General features: G+C 44.6%; 1 protein-coding gene across 2 annotated transcripts in view; it reads right to left on the reverse strand.

Annotated features, from left to right (window-relative positions):
* Nucleotides 1-21,506, reverse strand: part of SHANK3 (SH3 and multiple ankyrin repeat domains 3) — a gene marked incomplete at its 5' end in the record, with an annotated part of 664,505 nt that overhangs the window by 590,000 nt on the left and 52,999 nt on the right. For both annotated transcript variants that reach the window (XM_084611263.1, XM_084611264.1), the window contains 2 exons: nt 2,956-3,027; nt 15,176-15,379. In XM_084611263.1, coding sequence (XP_084467389.1) covers nt 2,956-3,027; nt 15,176-15,379 — 276 coding nt within the window. The remainder of the gene's footprint in view (nt 1-2,955; nt 3,028-15,175; nt 15,380-21,506) is intronic.

A 21,506-nucleotide genomic window follows, 5' to 3' on the forward strand; every position in this document is an offset into this window, starting at 1 on the left:
TCTCTCACCCAAATCCAATGCTCCTCTGAGATCCATCACATCCATCAGCCACAATGTCACTCACACAGCGTGTGAGGGCCGTCCCAGCACCAACACACCACGCCACTACTCACAGAGAGACAGACGCCTAGGGCTGTAATTGTGATAACAGAATAGGAGATGAGGATGGAAGCAGAGGGTACCTTGCTCTTCATTCTGGACCTGCTGGCCCCTGAAGTTTGCCTTTTGTCTTTCTGTTCAGTCAGTTTTCTTCCTAGGGAGGAGCCCATGTCCCTCACTCTGCCCCTCTCCTTTCTCACTCCGATCTCTCAGTCCCTGTCTCAGGCCAGAGAAGGCTCCAAATCGGGATGTGGAGCTTGCAAACACATGCTTTCCACAATCTCATTCTCTCCAAGTAAAGCAACAGCAGTCTGTGCCGAGGGTACAGGTTACACCAGCACTGGCTTTCAGGACCGTGTTCTCTTCAAGTGAGCAGCCGGCGTGCATGTAACACACACACACTTTGTCTCTCTGTCTGACAGCCTCCCCCTCTCTCTTTGCCACTGTATTTCTCTGTCCCTCACAGGGAACGGTCTCTCCAGTTGGCTGCTGGATATGGGCTTCTCTTTTGCTGTCTGATCCTCACGACCTCGGAGCGACACATCAGTGGATGCAACACACATACACAGGAAAAAGCTAACTAAATTAAATGCACAAGTCAGCATCTTCCCCACAGAAATCAGGTGGGACTGGAGGCTCAGCTTTTCATTGCACTGCCCTGTCTGTATAATAAGGGACAGATTCAATACAGTTTGGGGAACAAAAGAAGACCCAACACAAAGGGATTATTTTTAATAGAGGTTTGTCTGCAAAGTGCCTATGCCCTTCCCCACACATCTTTGGGGGCAGCACATTGCACACAGGCTCAGATGTCCCCCCACTATACACTAGTCCTCAGCCCCCCGCCTTTCTGAAAACATGGCCCTCAAGCTGCACAGTCCACTAGTGCCATGCAATAGTGACTTGAACTCCTTGCCACTAGGAGAGTGCGGGAGACTTGTGTCCATTGCTCAGATGTTCTTGTGCCAAACATCATGCTACTCGCTGCATAAAATCTCTCCCTTGACTCACTCCACAGACACAGTTAGTCTCATGTTGCGGCAACCCTGCAAAGGCTAACGGAAGGGTCTGTAATTCCCTCTTCTGGGTTTGAGGGTCCCATCTGGAAGGACAAGCCTTTTGGGGAGATTGTTTTCTCTCTTTCTGCTTAGGATCTGCTCAGAGTTCCTCCCATTCAGCTGCTATTGTTTTATAGACCAACTGACCCTCTGCCCAGCAGCATAAGTCAGCAGCATCAAAGATCCCAACATCCCAGTATTGACCTGTGGAATTGTGCCAGGAGTTAAACTAAGGAAGCCTACAGCTGAAGGTCAAACAGACTCCAACACTGCCATGAACATGGAGGAAAAAACAGGGACAAATGGCATGTGTCTCCACAGTGCACTAATAATACACTTTCTATTTCACAGTGCAAGAGTGACTGGCAGCTGAAGAAGCCGTGCCTGGAGATGGCTCAAGGTTGCCCCAGTTTGAGTAAGTCAGAGTCTATGCCTGAGGGTAGATACGAGGGGTCCACATCCAAGCAGGTCAGAGTCAAATGATGGTATGTGGGGAAGAACACACATTATGAGGTTCTCCATAAAGCCACTACTCTCTCCTCTTTAAATCCCTCTTCTCCTGTGACTCTTATAAGAAATCAACCCTTATTGATGGCCAGAATGCAGGGAGTCAGGAGTAGCTCACACTATTTGTTTATTTATACTTTTTAATACTTTCAAATGTGTTGGACCCATCAAGCAAGCTATGTACACAGCTAACCTTTGGAGCTGAGGGACAGGAAGTCTTGTCCTCATTCCTCTTTTATCATCCATTGTTTCTCATACTTGCTGATTGCATCTTGCTTCCAATTAAACCCTAAGCTTTTCAAAACAGGAAATCCTGTCTTTTTAAGTCCTTGTGCAGCATCCAGCACAACTGGGCCCGATCCTGATTGAGCCCTCTATGCACTACCACTATACAAATCAACAACAATTAAGGATACCTTGGCCTGAGGGGGGGAGAATCAGGCTCGGGGGAAAGAAGGGTGTCTATGCCTGACAGTAATATCTGAGTTTCAGCTAGGTTCCTGAAAAAAAGTTCTTCCCAGTGTAACATCTGAAGTCTCTCTCTGTCACACACACACCACCCATCTGCAGTGTACTTGGGAAGTGGAGGACTTGGAAAGTACATTCCTTTCCAGGAAACAACCACAAAAAAATCTTTTGCTCTTTTTACTAAAGTTGTCTCCATTCTGAACTTAGTTCAGGCCAGATGACGAGTCCCCAAAGAAATCAGACTCTCCTGTCCTGATACACACATGGGTTAAAGCCTGGGGACAAGGCAGTGCAATAATGTTTCTGTACGTGAGGAAGAGAAGCCCTGCAGTGTCTGCCAGGGGAGAGGAAGGGTGCTTGTCAATGTACACCATTGTGCTGTACTGGTATTCAGTGACTCATCAATATCAGCGAATAAAGCGGCTCTTCAGCTGGCCCATCATGTGTTTCTCCCAGCCTCACCATCCCAGGAGAGGCTTAGCCCTGACCTCTCCCTCAGAACTCAGTCCAGCTGCACAACTGATTGCTGAGAGTATGTAATCAGTTCAATGTCACCAAGGTGGGCTTCCAGCCACAGTTCCATGGGGGGGCCTTCAGCTCAGATCACTAAGTAACACAATCCAGCCCTTGGCAATCAACATACATTTTTAGGGGGGAATTTGAGGTCTGGCAAAGGGGGAAGTCTGGAATGTACACAAATCTCTTCTTCTCCAACACTCTCTTTGCCAGCGAGAGTGTCTCTGACAGACTATGACTTATCTGGATAGGCTGTCGATACAGCTATCCAGACTTCAAGCTCCCTGAGGCTAGATGCCAGTCTTACCTTTGTGTGGAGCTTGGCAAACTGCTTGTCATCCAGCAGACTCTGGGTGTACACACGCCTCTTGTACCGGAACTAGAGAGGAGAAGGGAAAGAAAAGTGGTCAGACACAAAAGCCGAACAAAAGCCAAGGGCAATACAGGGGAATGTGGTCTCGATGAAATTACTATACGGTGGGGGGGAAAAACTGGCTTAAAGACTGTACTCAAAGAGTAGTTATGAATGGTTTGCTGTCAAAGTGGGGGAACACATCTAGTGGGGTCCCACATAGGTCAATCCTGGGCCCAGTGCTAATCAATATTTTCATTAATGACTTGAATAATGGAGTGGAAAATATGCTTATAAAATTTGTGAGGACACCAACCTGGGTGGGGTTGCAAGCACTTTGGAGGACAGGATTAGAATTCAAAATGACCTTGACAAATTGGAGAACTGGTCTGAAATCAACAAGATGAAATTCAATAAAGACAAGTGCAAAGTACTTCACTTAGGAAGGAAAAAATCAAATGCACAAATACAAAATGGGGAAGGACTGCCTTGGCAGCAGTACAGTTGAAAAGGGTCTGAGGGCTAAAATGGATCACAAACTGAGTCGGAGCCAACGATGTAATGCAGTTAAAAAAAAGGCTAATATTCTTGTGCATATTAACAGGAGTCTTGTATGTAAGGCTACGTCTTCACGACAAGTTAGGGGTGTAATTCCCCTGCTCTTGTGCACACACTTGCAGTAGTTCGGTGAGAGCTCACGCAAGTATACACAGCCGTGTAGCAGCAACAGCAGAGGCAGTGTCAGCGAAAGCACGACTGAGCTGTGCCAAGTACAAACCTGCCTGAAATTGGTGGGTAGGTACTAGGTACAGCTCAGTCATGCTACACTGCCATTTCTGTTCATCATCGCTCTCATCGAGCTACTCCGAGCCTGTGCACCCAGACAGGGAAACCACACTCCTAGCTCATGGAGTGGACATTACCTAAGACACAGGAGGTAATCGTCCTGCTCTCTGCAGCATGGTTAGACCTCAGCTGGAGTACTGTGTCCAGCTCTGGGCGCCGCACTTTAAGAATGATGTGGACAAATTGGAGAGAGTCCAGAGGAGAGCAACACAAATGACGAAAGGTTGAGCAAACCTGCTCTATGAGGAAAGGTTTAATGAAAACTGTGCATGTTTAGGCTACGTTTACACTTAAAGCATTGCAGCTGCGCCGCTGCAGCACTTCAGTGTAGCCACGCAGGACAGCAAAGGGAGGAGTTCTCCCGTCACTGTCGTTAATCCACCTCCCCAAGAGGTGGCAGCTAAGCCGACAGACGAATTCATCCATTGATCTAGTGCTGTCTGCACCACAAGTTAGGTCATCTCAACTACACTGGCTCAGGGGTGCGGATTTTTCGCACTTCTGGGTGACGCAGTTGAGTTGACCTAACTTTTTAATGTAGATCTTGCATTAGCCGTGAGAAAAGAAGACTGAAGGGGGAACCTGAGAACAGTCTTCTAATATGTTAAAGGGACCTATAAAGAGGATGGTGATCAACTGTTCTCCATGTCCCCTGAAGGTCAGACAAGAAGCAATGGGCTTAATCTATAGCAAATAAGATTGAGGTTAGAAATTAGGAAAAACTTTCTAACTATAAGGGCGGTTAAGTACTGGAATAGGCTTCTCAGGGAGGTTGTGGAATCCCTGTCATTGGAGATTTTTAAGAACAAGTTATTAGACAAACACCTGTCAGGAAAGGTCTAGGTTTACTTAGTCCTGCCTCAGCGCGGGGCGCAGGACTAGATGACTTCTCAAGGTCCCTTCCAGCCCTGCACTTCTATGATTTTATTATTCTAGATCTCACGTCATTTCACAGGTTAAAGAGCCTTTGTTTAATACAAATTTTAGGTCTAGAAAGGACCATCAGATGATCTAGTCTGCCCCCCCTCTACATGACAGGCCATAGAATATTTCCAGTTAACATTGTACCTAGCCCAATAACTTGTGTTTGGCTAAAGCATCTCTTCCAGAAAGGCATCCAGTTTGGATCTGAAGACATGAAGAGATGGAATATCCAGCACTTCCCTTGATTATTTGTACCAGTGGTTAAGCACCCGTTGAAAATCTGTGCCTTATTTCCAATTTGAATTTGTCTGGCTTCAGCTTCCAGGCACTGGTTCTGCCTTTCTCCACTAGATTAAAGAGTCCTTTAACACCTGGTATTTTCTCCCCATACAGGTACTTAGACACTGTAATCAAGTCACTTCTCAATCTTCATTTTAATAAACTAACCAGACAGAGCTCTTTAAGTCTCTCACTGTAAGTCATTTTTTCCAGTCCTTGAATAATTTTTGTGGCTCTTTTCTGCACCCACTTGTTTTTCAACAACCTTCTTAAGGATGAACACCAGAACATAAAAAATGGTCACACTGGGTCAGACCAATGGTCTGTCTAGCCCAGTGTCCTGTCTTCCGACAGTGGCCAGTGCCAAGCACTTCAGAGGGAATGAACAGAAGAGGGCAATTTATCGAGTGATCCACCCCGTCGTCCAGTCCCAGCTTCTGGAAGTCAGAGGTTTAGGGACACTTGGCACATGGGGCTGCATTCCTGACCATCTTGGCTAATAGCCACAGATGGACCTGTCCTCCATGAATGTATCTAACTCTTTTTTTAACCCTGTTATATTTTTAGTCTTCACAGCATTCCACGGCAATGAGTTCCACCAGTTGTCTGTGCATTGTGTGAAGAAGTACTTCCTTTTGTTTGTTTTAAATCTTCTTTAATTTCATTGGGTGATCCCTAATTCTCACATTATGCGAAGAGGTCAATAACATGTCCCTAGTCACCATCTTCCCACCAGTCATGGTTTTATAGACCTCCGTCATATTCCACCTTCGTCGTCTCTTTTCGAAGCTGAACAATCCCCATCTTTTTAATCTCTCCTCACAAGGAAGCTGTTCCGTACTCCTAATAATTTTTGTTTCCCTTCTCCGCATCCTTTTCAATTCCAATATATCTTTTTTAAGTGGGGCGGGGAACCAGAACTACACACAGTATTCAAGGTGTGGGCGTCCCATGGATTTATAGAGTGGCATTATGGTATTTCCTGTCTCATTATCAATCCCTTTCCTAATGGTTCCTAACATGCTGCTAGCTTTTTTCACTGCTGCCGCACATGGAGCAGATGTTGTCAGAGAACTATTCACGATGATCCCAGTATCAGTCTCACCTTTGCCATATGGAAAAAATCCCCTCCCTACTCCTACTCCTACTCCAGAAGTGGGCAAACTTTTTGGCCCAAGGGTCACATCTGGGTATGGAAATTGTATGGTGGGCCATGAATGCTCATGAAATTGGGGGTTAGGATGCAGGAGGGGGTGAGGGCTCTGGCTGGGGGTGCAGCCTCTGGGGTGGGGCCAGAAATGGGGAGTTCAGGGTGTGGGAGGGAGCTCTGGGCTGGGGCAGAGGGTTGGAGTGTGGGGGGGGAGGAAGAGCTCAGGCTGGGAGTGCAAGCTCTGGGGTGGGGCTGGGGATAAGGAGTTGGGGGTGCAGGAGGATGCTCTGGGCTTGGAGGGAGAGGTTCGGAAGGCGGGAGGGGGATGAGGGCTGGGGCAGGGGGTTGGGGCATGGGAGGGGGTCGGGGCATGGGAGGGGGTCAGGGGTGCAGGATCCAGGTGGCACTTACCTCAAGCAGCTCCTGGAAGTAGCGGCATGTCCCCACTCCAGCTCCTATGAGGAGGTGCGGCCAGGTGCCTCTGTGCACTGCCTAGTCCGCAGGCGCCGCCCCTGCAGCTCCCATTGGCTGTGGTTCCTGGCCAATAGGAGCTGTGGGGGCAGCACTTGGGGCAGGGGCAGCGTGTGGACCCCCCTGGCTGCCCCTACGCTGCTTCATGTCGCTGCTTCTGGGAGCTGTGCAGAGCCACAGCACACGTGGAGAACGGCAAGCCCCAGACCCCACTCCCCAGCTGGAACGGGGCAAGCCCCAGATCCCACTCCCCAGCAGGAGCTCAAGGGCCAGATTAAAACATCTGAAGGACCGGATGCGGCCCCAGGGCCATAGTTTGCCCACCCCTGTCCTACTCACTATTCCCGTGTTCATACATCCCAGAATCACAATTACACTTTTTGCCACAGCTTTGCATTGGGAGCTCTTGAGCAGTTGCTTGTCCGCTATGACCCCTAAATTCTTTTCAGTGTCACAGCTTTCCAGGTTACAGTCCCCCATTCTGCAGATGTGGCCTGCACTCCTTTTTCCTAGATGTACAACTTTGGATTTGGCTGTTCTAAAATACATTTTTTAATGGGCCTAGTTTACCAAACAATCCTAATCACTTTGTTTGACTACCTTTTGTCCTTATTATTATTTGCTGCTCTGCCCTCTCTGGGTCATCAGCAAATTGTATCAGCAGTGATTTTATATTTACCTCCAGAACACTGATGAAAACACTGAATAGCATCAGGCGGAACATCACACCCCCATGCGATGATAATTCTCCCCTGAGAACTACATTTTGAGATACTGCTTAGCCAGATCTTAACTCATGTATTGGGCTAATTTTTAATCAGAATGTCATGCGGTACTAAGGTTTCAGAGTAGCAGCCGTGTTAGTCTGTATCTGCAAAAAGAACAGGAGTACTCGTGGCACCTTAGAGACTAACACATTTATTTGAACATAAGCATTCGTGGACAACAGCCCACTTCATCAGATGCATAGAATGGAACATATAGTACGAAGATATATATATACACACATACAGAGAACATGAAAAAGTGGAGTAAGAGGCTAATTAATTAAGATGAGCTATTATCAGCAGGAGAAAAAAACTTTTGTAGTGATAATCAAGATGCTATGTAGACAGTTGACAAGAAGGTGTGAGAATACTTAACATGCAAACTAGATACCATTAACTTGGGTTTGACTAGAGACTGGGAGTGGCTGGGTCATTCCACATATTTAATCTATTTCCCCATGTTGAGTATCCTCACACCTTCTTGTCAGCTGTCTACATGGGCCATCTTGATTATCACTACAAAAGTTTTTTTCTCCTGCTGATAATAGCTCATTTTAATTAATTAGCCTCTTACTCCACCTTTTCATGTTCTCTGTGTGTGTGTTTGTGTGTGTGTGTGTGTGCGTGTGTGTGTGTATATATATATATATATATATCTTCTTACTATATGTTCCATTCTATTCATCTGATGAAGTGGGCTGTAGCCCACGGAAGCTTATTCTCCAATAAATTTGTTAGTCTCTAAGGTGCCATAAGTACTCCTGTTCTTTATGCAGTACTAAGTCAAACACTTTACAAAAGTCTAAGTATATTATATCTACACAGTTACCTTTATCAACCAAACTTGTAATCTCAAAGAATGAAATCACATTTGTTTGACAAGCTTTATTTTCCATAAAACCACGTTGACTGGCATTAACTATACTCCCTTTATCAATTGACTCCTGGATCAGATTTCCCGTTATTTTGCCCAGGATTAATGTCACGCTAACCGTCCCATAGTTATTCGGGTCATCCCACTTGCCCTTTTTGAATATTGGCACAACATTAGCACTCTTCCAGTCTTCTGGAATTTCCCCAGAATCCAAGATTTATTAAAAATTAACATCAGTGGGCCAGAGACCTCCTCAGTCAATTTTAGGTCTCTTGGGTACAAGTTTAGCCAGACCTGCTGATTTTAAAATGTTTATCCCTAGTAAATATTGTTTAACATTAACTCCTTTGAGGAGTAAAGCTCAGTTTGATCCCCAACGGACAGAGCTCTTTAGATAGTAAACAAGAAGGCCTGTACTCTATCCCCAGAAAATAGAGAACCCTAGTAAGGTAACAGGTGGAACTGATCTAGGTTCAATTCCTGGCTAGTACAGGCATAGGATATAGGAATTCCCAGACTGGATCAGACTCATGGCTCATCTAATTCAGTATCCCACCTGTGACAGCAGCCAGCATACACTGCTTCAGAGGAAGGAAAAAATCTAGGGAAGCTCTCAGGATAATTTATGGTCCACTGCAGTGTGTTTTATGGTCCTATAGGGAGAGCCGGGGATGGGGAGAAAAGAGAGAGAGATGACTTCTCTCAGCCCCAGAGGCTATACAATCTATAGAGTTTACATTTAGCTATTGGTAACTGTCTTTTACAGCAGTTAGCTTACCTGACAGTAAGTGTGTTTCTTCAAGATGTTCTGTCCATCCTAGACATGGTGCACATGCCCTATGCACAGGAGTTTGGAATATTCTCACCAGCAGCACCCACTGGGTTGGCGAATGCACCCTGCACACCCTTGCTCTTCCCCTCCCGAGGACACAAAATATGGAGTGACCCCAACCAGCACACAGTTCCTTCAGCATCCAGAATTCATATGTTAAATTCCGAGCTGCGGGAAAAGAGGGTGGCTCATGGGATCTGCATGTGCAGAGCATCTTGAAGAATCGGAGTTACTGTACAGTAAGTAACCATGTTTTCTTCGCATATCTATATGCATGGATCCCACTCCCGGCAATTAGCCCGCAGCTGACTGCTGCATAGGATGGAAGGTAGGAGTTCATCTGAACATTTGGTGGTGCTACCCTACCAAATGGGGTATCTGAGCTAGAAGCCACCACCAGAGAATAATTTTGAGTGAACGTGTGAGCGGAAGACCATGTTGCTGCTATTGCATGCTGCTGAAACAGCCTGGCCTCTGGTAGAACGAGTTCTACTCTCACGTGGAGGGCTCAGCTCATCAATGGGTCAGAAACCCATTTAGAGTCTTTGTGTTGAAACAGCCTTCGCTCTGAATGTAATACTAAATGATATAAACAGCCCAGGTGATTTACACATATGTCTTGTCCTGTGAAGATAATACTGAAGTGCCATTTTAAGATCCAAGGTGTGTAGCTTTGTCTCTCCCGCAGATAAATGAGGCCTTGGAAAAAACATTGGCAAATGGATTTAATGACTAATACAGAAATCCGACATCGCTCTCAGAATAAATTTAGGGCAAGATCTCATTGTTACCCTATCTGCTGGAAATATTGTACATAGAGGGTTGTCATCAGAGCCCGAATCTCTCATTCTATGTGCTGAAATGATTGCTGTTTTCACTGACAAATGAGGCAATAAGAAAGATGACAATGGTTCAAGATCTATAAGGGATGAGAGTACCATGTTCAAATACCATGGTGCAGCTATTTTCCTTATAGGTTCCTTATAGGACCCTTTATACATCATGAACCATCCGATGCAAAAATACTAAGGCTCCCTGTAATGGTGGATAGAAGGCCGAAATTGCTGCTAAGTGAATCTTGATTGAATTAATGGACAATCCCGATTGCTTCCAAGACAGTAAATAGTCTAGAATCATAAGTGTAGAAACTTGTAACGGAGCATAGTCATGTGAGGATGACCAGATGGAAAAATATTTCCATTTGGCCATGCAGTTCTCCTAGTGAAGGGTTTTCTACTCTGTAACAAAAGATCTTGAATTTCCAATGAACAGCTACAATGACGTCCACATAGCATCCAAACCATCCAAGCAGGGTCTGGGTGAAGAATTATGCTGGAACTCTGGGAGATTATGTCTGCCTGGCTAGGTAGAGTTATGAATTGCTGGCTGGACAGAAGCAATAGGTCTGAGTACCAGACTTGGTGAGGCCAGGCTGGAGCTACTAGGATGATCCGAGCATTGTTTTGTCTCACTTTCTATAACACTCTGAGAATGAAAATGCAAGATGGAAAAGCGTAGATTAGGTGATTTGAGCATGGAATCATGAAAGCATTTGCTATGTAGGCCAGGCTTTTCATTTCTTGTCCCTTTTGGAGGTGAACATGTCCACTTGGGGAATTCCCATCCTCAGAAGACCTATCCCACATAAAGGAGAGTGCTTAAAACCTGGTGAGGGCATAGCACCAGGTAATACAGTAAACAGTAACTAACTACTGAACTAACTAAATAAGTGCAGTGGTACTACTCATTAACTATTTACAAAAGCTAACAGACAATCTCATTGCTGTCATCAGTAATCATGCAGTAGAACCCCAATGAAAGCTCTGACTCAGATTGTGGGTGGTGAGAGGGAAGTGACAGGGATCGGGGCAATGTCTTGGGAGAGGCTACAAGGGCCAGAGGGCATAATCGCCATCTCAATGGGTGCTGCTAAGCAAAGCTCTCCAGATTTGCCACACTGGGCACACGCACATCTGAGTGGAGTGCACATCTGCAATCGCTCAAAGAACCATGAAGCTCTCCTCATTGTCACTCCATTGATCTCACTCAATTGTTATCACTGATCTCACTCACATGTCTACAGCATCAAAACAGCTTGTGAGAAAGTCCTAGTAACTAACTGACCTGCTGTACAAATGGAGCTGAACACCTCTTTACGGTTCTCTGGTGTAATCCCACTGCAAATAAATCCTTTCTGGCCAACATGGCCTAATCATGCTCTATCCTGACCTGCAGGTTAGCAAAGGAGTAGATTTTTCTCTTCCAACTACCCAATTTTTTGCTTTTTTATTCTCCAGCCTATATTTCACTGACTACTTGGATCTTTAATTGGCTGCAGTTACTACTAAGGACGACAGCAAGTAAAAATGCAAAAATTAAAAACCCTTTGATGTAACTTCATGTCTCAAATTCACATGCCTTGATGTGGCAGAGATTGAAGCTAGAATAGCCCACAGATCTAAAATCCCCTCCTGGATCGGCAATACTGCCATACTCTGGTATGTAGGCTTCAAAATAGAAAATAGTTTATATACCTTTTCTTGTGCCATCTCCAGAGGAACCTAGAAGGTTCCGGCCACCCTCTTAAGCAACCCCTGAAATGCGTTAAAGTCATCTACGGTAGCAGGGACAGGAGGAGTCATTGCCTCATCTGATGAGAATGATGAAAAAAGAGGAGGTGCGGATGGATCTATCTGATGGCTCTATGTCATCTTCTTCATTCACCTGCTGCTGCTCTTCCTGAATAATTTTCCCTGCAGGTGAGTGAGAGACTTTGGAGACAGGTTTAGGAGATTTGTCTCTGGACCTTGGAATAGGTAATGGAAATTGACCCTGAAAATGAAACTAATACGACCAAATAGTGAGGTCTGGAATCCATACAGACATGACATATCAGGCCAAGAAGGACGCACCCAAGGAGCATGGGGAGGCTGAGGAACATGACCGCTGTATGAAAAATAGCAAGAATACTTCCTATGCTGTTTTATATCCCTGGATTGGCCCACAGAGAATTGAGCCAGGCTGGGGGAAGGTTTTCTACTGCAAATAGGAGACAAAGAGGAAGACAAGAAAACTTCCAGAGGAGGAGATACACTTGGGGGATCCCAACTCCTGAGGTGAACTCATTGACCTTCCTGTAAACTGACAGAGAAAAAAAAAAAAAGAAAGAAAAACTGGTACCTGTGGCCCTGGTGGTGAAAAGGATTCACAGACAGTAATTAAAAGGTAACAGCTACCAGAGGAGACTTCAGTTCCAGAGTCACTCGCGACACTGCCTAGGTAGTAATGATATTTCAATAGGTGTTGCAGGTACAGGATGTCTGAACACCATGGAAATCTGGGACAGTGCTGAATGAGCCAGTGACTGGTGAGTGTGTCATCACTGACTGAGCCCATGCTAAATGAATCTATACCAAGTGAGCTCACAGTGAGCGTGCTGGCATTCAAAGAGTTGGTGTCAAAAGAGCTCTCAGTGCTGCAGATCTAGCTGGAGAGGCCAAAGTCATAGGTACCGCAAACAGATCAGTGGGTGCCTTCTTAGCTCAGCGTTGTGCCGGTGTTGATTCCAGTTACTTCTGCAGGGCCAACTGCATTGTGCCGATTTAGCCATGTCCATAGACCATTGGCTCTGTGGTTTCCTTTTGTTTGGTACCAGAGAAGGAAAACAGTGCCAAGAGGCAAAATTAGAGGTAATCTCCTTTCTCTTGCGGATAGCACAGACCACGGAATGTTGCAACAGTGTTTGTGGTGCCATTTACAAGCTCTTGGAGGACCAGTGAGCTCTCTTTGACCCCTTCAATCCAGGAGCAGTAATAGTGGCTGAATACTAGCTGGCTGAATACTAGCTGCATGAGTTTTCAGGGAAGTAGCTAATCTTGAACTTCTTCCTTCTGAGCCACTTCTGAATCTGATCATGCCCACAGATTATTCCAGGCAGTAAAGTTTTAGCCAAGATTCCCTGGCCTTTTGTGTGTATTTTTTTGAATGTGTTAGAAATTGCACACTTAGAGGGAATATGACTCTCTCCTAAGGAGTACGTTAGTCATTAAGGGGAATTACCTCTCCAACATGAAGGACAAGTCTTGAAATGTGGAAATGTGGGTTCAGGCACCAGGTATCCTAACTACTAAATTATATCTATAGAAAATAATTTTTTTGCTAGTTGGCTCAAAATGAAACACCATGAAACAAACTAGTAACTACAGAAAGTACAGTAAACTATGTACCTACAAACTAACTCTTATGGGAGACTGAGGTTGTTCTGAGTCTCTGCCAAGGGGTGCTCAGAGTGGTGGCTGGAGTCGCTCTGCCCTTTCTGCCATTGGGAGGGAAGGACAAGGGTGCGCAGGACATTGCCCGTGAATATATTCCATAATCCTGTGCAAGCGGCACATGCGCACCACGAGTGGGATACAGACAGACGGACATTGGAAGAAGAAATTAGGATTTTGTCTCAGATAAAGAAAGAACAGGGGTAGACCTCAGCAACATGAGGGGCTATAAATCTTTATCTGACTCAGCTGCGCTTATGGGGAAAGCCAGGAAATGGATATTTTATATGCTGATCCCAATACCTGTACAACTTTGGCTATAGCCTACAGATTTCTTATCTCACCAGAAACTCAGTAGACTAAGAGAGCTATTAACCCAAGGGCTGGAACGCTGCTCCCTATTAGAATCCCAGACTTTTGTTTACTGACAAGGCTCTGAAGTGTTTGGAGAATAACTCAGAAGCTGCTATTCTGCCCAAGGTCTGAAGAATCCAGATGCCACACACTGCATATGATGGCCATATGACAGAAACTGAGAAATTATTTCTGAAAGAAGATCAGAGGGGATGTCATTATGCGTGTGTGCTAAAGTATGCAAGTTCTGTTGAAACCTTATATTGAAATATATTTAACAGCAGCTAAGTGGTGAAAGTCTGTTTAAGGAAGACTGGTGGATTTACTAAATAATAGCTTTCAGATAAAAGCTATTAAACATTCCAAATACTGATTAAAATGTTTAAAATGTGTATGAAGTGTTTACTAAGAAGTTGTGTTGCCAGGGCCGGCTCCAGGCACCAGAGGAGGAAGCAGGTGCCTGGGGCGGCCAATAGAAAGGGGCGGCAGTCCCTGCATTATTGGGGCGGTGCGTCTGGGCCTTCGGCGGCAAGTCCTTCATTCCCTCTCTTCCTCTTCGGCGGCAGCTCAATCGGGTTTTTCTTTTCTTTTTTTCTTCGCCGCGTGGGGTGGCAAAAAAACTGGAGCCAGCCCTCTGTGTTGCCCTTTCTCGCTGCAGCTGACAGGGAACTGTTATTAAAACCTATGTTCAGGGTTATGTATGTAACAGTCCATAAGGGTTAACTATGTAATGCTTTCTGAAAAGTCCTGAAGTGACAGAACTCTGACCTGTGTTTCAGCAAAGAGTTAAACTGAGGTGCAGGAAAGGGGAGGGTTATGGAGATGTACATAATATTTACCCCCAGCACCCATTACACAAAGGGTGCCCAAACAGGGTCTGCTACTTGTTACCTAAGCACACCACTTTGGTACTCCAGTCTCTGCAATGGACACATATTGAATACAACATCGAATTCAAGGTCTCTGTCCTGATATTCCCAGTTCTCCGTGAGACAGTCCTTAGCTACCTGACAAACTCCCTCTCCCACCGTGACTTTGGCTTTCCACAACAGCTACACTCCACTGGAAGCTGTTGATCACAAGGGACAGAACTTTTACATAAGCAGGACCAACACTGTGGAGCCCATTGCCAGCAAAGACAAACAATAACCAGGACGCTTGGCACATTGAGAACTAAATGTCAAGCTCGTTTCTGTGATTCAGCTTGCCCTCCGTAACTTCTTCACACAAGCAAACACACTAACCCACCCATCCGCCCAAATTGTTATGGTATATTCATGTTTTCACTCCCACTGGCAAAAAAAAAAAAAGAAAGAGATTTTTCTTACTCTTCTTTAGTACTTCTGAGGCACTCAGACACTACCATGATGGAGACCACATAAGTCAGATAAAAAAGCAGATAGATACCTCCAGGTAGGGGACAGGAGTGTCTGGATTCAGAGGGTATTCTCTCAGCAGTCTCTCCTCATCCAGGAACTTTCCAGCCCTGCCATTGAAGGCTGGCTGGAAAAGCCCATAGTTCAGAACATCCTTCAGGCTGTGGTTCAAGGTGCAGAGAATGCGCTGTTTAGAGACCCAGACAGGAACATCAGGATTTAGCCGCAGACATTTCTATGGAGAGAAAGAGAGTGATTAGGGGATGGCAACGCAGCATTTCTGTAATTCCATAACCACATCCAAGAACAACAGTGGTGAGACCATGGAACAAGCTTAGAACAGGAAATCTATAACCTTTTCCATGGCAGTGAGTAAGTAGAAATAGATAATCTGCAGAAATTAGGGAGGATAAGATTCATTAGGTCCCATAGAATCATAGAATCATAGAATATCAGGGTTGGAAGGGACCCCAGAAGGTCATCTAGTCCAACCCCCTGCTCGAAGCAGGACCAATTCCCAGTTAAATCATCCCAGTTAGGGCTTTGTCAAGCCTGACCTTAAAAATCTCTAAGGAAGGAGATTCTACCACCTCCCTAGGTAACGCATTCCAGTGTTTCACCACCCTCTTAGTGAAAAAGTTTTTCCTAATATCCAATCTAAACCTCCCCCACTGCAACTTGAGACCATTACTCCTCGTTCTGTCTTCTGCTACCATTGAGAACAGTCTAGAGCCATCCTCTTTGGAACCCCCTTTCAGGTAGTTGAAAGCAGCTATCAAATCCCCCCTCATTCTTCTCTTCTGCAGGCTAAACAATCCCAGCTCCCTCAGCCTCTCCTCATAACTCATGTGTTCCAGTCCCCTAATCATTTTTGTTGCCCTTCGCTGGACTCTCTCCAATTTATCCACATCCTTCTTGAAGTGTGGGGCCCAAAACTGGACACAGTACTCCAGATGAGGCCTCACCAATGTCGAATAGAGGGGAACGATCACGTCCCTCGATCTGCTCGCTATGCCCCTACTTATACATCCCAGAATGCCATTGGCCTTCTTGGCAACAAGGGCACACTGCTGACTCATATCCAGCTTCTCGTCCACTGTCACCCCTAGGTCCTTTTCCATCTTGTCTATCTCCTGTGATGCCAGGGCAGGATCATTCTCTACAATCTAATCTACAGGGTTTTATCCTCTCTGCAAATAAATGTTTCAAGTAATGGGATGTCCGGGAGAGTATTCCATGGCTTAATACCATACAATTCACTGTCAGGAAGTTTACTCCATTATTCATCTTAAACTGGATATCCAGAAGTGGAAAGATCTCACACATATAAACAGAGACAAATGATTTTGCAAGGCTGGAGACTGCAAGCGCAATTAGGGACAATGAAGGAACCCAGGGAGGTCTTTAACCATTGGGAGGAGAGTCCTTGAAAAAGGAGGCAGATCTCTACATAACATTTCTAGACACCATTTATGACTGCTTCTTGGAGCAGCTAGTCCTGGAACCCACAAGGGGAGAGGCAGTTCTTGATTTAGTCCCAAATGGCGCACAGGATCTGGTCCAGGAGATGAATATAGCTAAACTGCTCAGTAATAGAGACCATAACATAACTACATTTAACAACATCCTTGGAGGGGAGAAAATGCCAAAGAAACTCACCACAGCAGCTTTTATCTTCACAAAAAGGGGAACTACACAAATGAAGAGACTTGTTAAATGGAAATTAAAAGGAACAGTCACAAGAGTGAAATGCCTGCAAACTACATGGAGATGATTTAAAAACACAAGGCTCAAACTAACTGTGAGGGGCCTTCCAGGGGTGCGGCCTGGACCTGGGGTACCACTGAGTCCTCTGTCCCTCCAACCTGGGCTCCCTCTCACCATATGATGCCGTGACAAGCTGAAAACCTCTGGTAGGTCCTGCATTCACACAGACATCCCCAGGCAGGGACACACCCAGCTGAGTTACATGAATGCTTCTCCCAGCCACTCATGAACTAACAATAGAGAGGCTCCAGCCAATTCCCCCAGCTCCCCATCTTTGGTCCCCGGGGCTGTGATATCCTTCCCTGATCAGAAGCCTGACCAGCATACATTTATAACCCAGTCATCCCTCCCTCAATGTGGAGAGGAAATTCACCAGCTCTTATTCCTGAGCAGATTTCTCAAGCACTTCAACCAAAACACACTGTTTTAGGTAAACCATAAAACAGGTTTATTAACTACAGAAAGATAGATTTTAAGTGACTATAAGTGGTAGGCATAAAGGACAGAGATGGTTACCAAAGAAAATAAAAATAAGCGCACAATCTAAGCTGTATAAACTAAACAGGATTTGAATCAAGCAGTGCCTCATCCTGATAGTACAAGAAGGTTACAGATCTTCAGTACACAGGCTGAAATTCTTCTCCAACCCTGGACCACCTTCCCCCTTCCAGACGTGTTTCCAGGTGTTGAGTTGTGGGGAGAGTGAGGCCAAGCCATGCAGCCACTGTCCCCTCTTCTATATTCATAGTCCCTGTGCCTAGAAGACACTTGTCTTGGCAGGTCCTGGAGGGCTTCCCTGAGTTGCCCAGTTGAGCAATCCCCCCAGTGTGGGTGCTTCCACAACTGTCCTTGAATTGTAAATCCCCTGATTACAATTTCCATGCTTGTTAATAGTCATTGAGTACCCTCTGCCTGAGGACCCTCCTTTGAGTGGTTTGCTTTCTTTGTATGCCACTAGCAAACTTACAACATATTTCAGTAACAACCACACAACAAAAATCTCATATCTTGATACACACTAATGATATACACATTTGGACAGAACAATGAGTTTCAGCAGATCATGACTTTTCATATGATCTCTTACACAGCATGCTTTGTATGAAACGTATCATAATTACACGCCGGGGGTGAATATGGGGTTCTGGGAGTGCCAGAACCCCAAATAAAAAAAACAGTAAGAGGAACCCCAAAAAATAAACCATGGCTAAACCGCAGAGTAAAAGAGGAAGCTGGAGGCAAACAGGCATCCTTTAAAAACTGGAAGTGAAACCCTACAAAGGAAAAGAGAAAGGAGCATAAACTCTGGCAAGTCAGGCGTAAAAGCATAATTAGGCAGGACAAAAAAATATGAAAAGCAACCAGCAAAAGACACAAAAACTAACAGGAAATTTATTTTAAGTACATCAGAAGCGGGAAGCCTGCAAACAATCAGTGGGGCCACTGGACGATCGAGGTGATAGTGGAGCACTCAAGGAAAACAAGACCATTGCGGAGAAACTAAATGAATTCTTTGCATCAGTCTTCACTGCAGAGGATCGGAGGAAGAGTCCCACACCTGAGCCATTCTTTTTAGGTGACAAATCTGAGGAACTGTCCCAGATTCAGGTGTCAATGGGGGAGGTTTTGGAACAAACTGATAATTAAACAGTAATAAGTCACCAGGAGTAGATGAGATTGATCCAAGAGTTCTGAAGGAACTCACATATGAAATTGCAAAACAACTAATTGTGATATGTGACCTATTGCTTAAATCAGTCTCTTGTACCAGATGACTGGACAATAGCTAATGGAATGCAGATTTTTTTAAAAGGCTCCAGAGGCGATCCTGGCAATTACAGACCAGTAAGCGTAACTTCAGTACCAGGCAAATCTGTTGAAACTATAATAAAGAACAGAATTATCAGGCACATAGATTAACACAGTTTGATGGGAAAGAGTCAACATGGCTTTTGTAAAGATAAATCATGCCTCACCAATCTATAAGAATTCTTTGAGGGATTCAACAAACAGGTGGACATGGGCGATTCAGTCGATATAGTATACTAGGACTTTCAGAATGTCTTTGACAAGGTCCCTTACCAAAGGCTCTTAAGCAAAGTAGCCAGTCATGAGATAAGAGGGAAAATCCTCTCATGGATCAGTATGTGGTTAAAAGGCAGAAAACAAAGAGTAGGAATAAATGGTGGTTTACACAATGGAGAGAGGTAAATAATGAGGTTCCCCCAATGATCTATACTGGAATCAGTGCTGTTTAAGACATTCATAAAGGATTTGGGAAAAAGGGTAAACAGGTGGAAAAGTTTGCAGATGATACAAAATTACTCAAGATTGTAGTCTGCTTTGGACTTAGCTAAGAGTTACAAGGGGATTTCTCAAAACTGGGCAACTGCGCAAGAAATTGGCAGATGAATTTCAGTGTTGGTAACTGCAAAATAATGTACACAGGAAAACATAATCACAACCATACAGACAAAATGATGGGGTCTAAATTAGCACTCAAGAAAGAGATTTTAGAGTCATCATAGATAGTTCTTTGAAAACATCTACTCAATATACAGCAGCAGTCAAAAAAGCTAACAATGTTAGGAACCATTAGGAAATGGATAGATAATAAGACAGTAAATATCATAATGCCACTATATAAATCCATACTACACCCACATCTTGACTACTGCATGCAGTTCTGGTCACCCCATCTCAAAAAAGATAGAATTGGTGAAGGTACAGAGAAGGGCAATGAAAATGATTAGGGGTATGGAACAGCTTCCATATGAGGAGAGATTAAAAAGACTGTGACCAGTCTTTAGAAAAGAGATGACTAAGGGGAGGATAGCTCCGAGGATCCCGTATTTACTCATTCACCTAACCCAAAAACCAGGGGTCACCAAATAAAATTAACAGGCATTAAGTTTAAAACAAACATAAGAAAGTACTTTTTAACACAACACACAGCCAGCCTGTGGAACTCATTGCCAGGAAATGTTGTAAAGTCCAAAAGTATAACAGGGTTCAGAAAAGAATTAGATAAGAACACTGCATAACCTACTAAAACCAACTAAATACACACTACACTACTAATTCTAACTTCTACTAACTACTTACACGACAAAAATTCATCAAGTAGCTGTGACACAGGAAACAAACTGTGAAGACAGAACCACGTGGGGAGATCAGACTTAGGCCACTGGCAGTAAGAAGGAACTGAGTGGGGGTGGGGCATTGTTGCCCATTTATAGACTCTGAAAAGGCCACAAGGAGACGCAAGATATGTGCGCTGCCCTAGAGGATGCTGCTGCAGGAGGAAGGTCTCCAACTCTCAGTGCATCTGACACAAACACCTCAGTGCAATACACATCTACATCACTGAAAGAAGAAATTTCATTTTAATTTTTTTCTGAAGCTGCCACACAATTTCCAGTCTGTTGCTCTGGACTACTGTAGAATCAAAGAGCCTGCCACAGAATGCAAGTCAAACTAGCTACAGAGTATGAAGGGGCTAGGTCATAATCAGGAATTCTAGTTTTTGGAGATTAAAAAAACAAAATTATCTGATTAAAAAAACATAAAAATCCATGTTTTTCCATGATTAAAATGAAACGCTCAACTTTAGTTTCCCTAGCCACAATACATATAAGTATTAGCTGAACACTATGTTTTATTGATATAAAGCAGAACCCCATTTATCCGAGCCTCCATTATCTGGCTCCATATTAACCAAACCACCAGCCGCCTGGGACTCACAGCCCAACCCCTGCCACTGTCATCCCCAAGGGGCTGGTGGTTCAGTTAACATGGAGAGCCGGATCATGGAGGCTAGGATAAACAGGGTTCTGCTGTATATGTTTTTAGTTTTTCACAAAATGTAAAACCTAAAGATTCTCTGTAAAAATGCAAATTCCGCATTTTTCCATGGCAAACGGATTTCTAGGATCCCTGGTCATGATGCAGTGACATTGGTGGCAACTTCAAGCTAGTAACCTTGGACCCTAAACACAACAGTTAAAGAAAAGGAGTACTTGTGGTACCTCGCATCCGATGAAGTGAGCTGTAGCTCACGAAAGCTTATGCTCAAATAAATTGGTTAGTCTCTAAGGTGCCACAAGTACTTCTTTTCTTTTTGCGAATACAGACTAATACGGCTGCTACTCTGACACCAGTTAAAGGAAAGCGATGGACTGAACGTGCCCTGTCACTAAGAACATTGGGAAATGACATTATTTCGATGAGTCCACTTCCTGGACACTACAGTGCTAATAAGCGATGGTCACATAAACAACACCCTATATCAGAAACCTACTGACCACTATTCCTACCTATATACCTCCAGCTCTCACCCAGATCACACCACACGATCCATTGGCTACAGCCAAGCTCTACAATACAACCGCATTTGCTCCAACCCCTCAGACAGAGACAAACGCCTACAAGATCTCTATCAAGCATTCTTACAACTACAATACCCACCTGCAGAAGTGAAGAAACAGATTGACAGAGCCAGAAGAGTACACAGAAGTCACCTACTACAGGACAGGCCCAACAAAGAAAATAACAGAACGCCACTAGCCGTCACCTTCAGCCCCCAACTAAAACCT

This window comes from Lepidochelys olivacea (assembly GCF_965140295.1).
Source record: "Lepidochelys olivacea isolate rLepOli2 genome assembly, chromosome: 1".
In the NCBI taxonomy this organism is placed as follows: domain Eukaryota; kingdom Metazoa; phylum Chordata; order Testudines; family Cheloniidae; genus Lepidochelys; species Lepidochelys olivacea.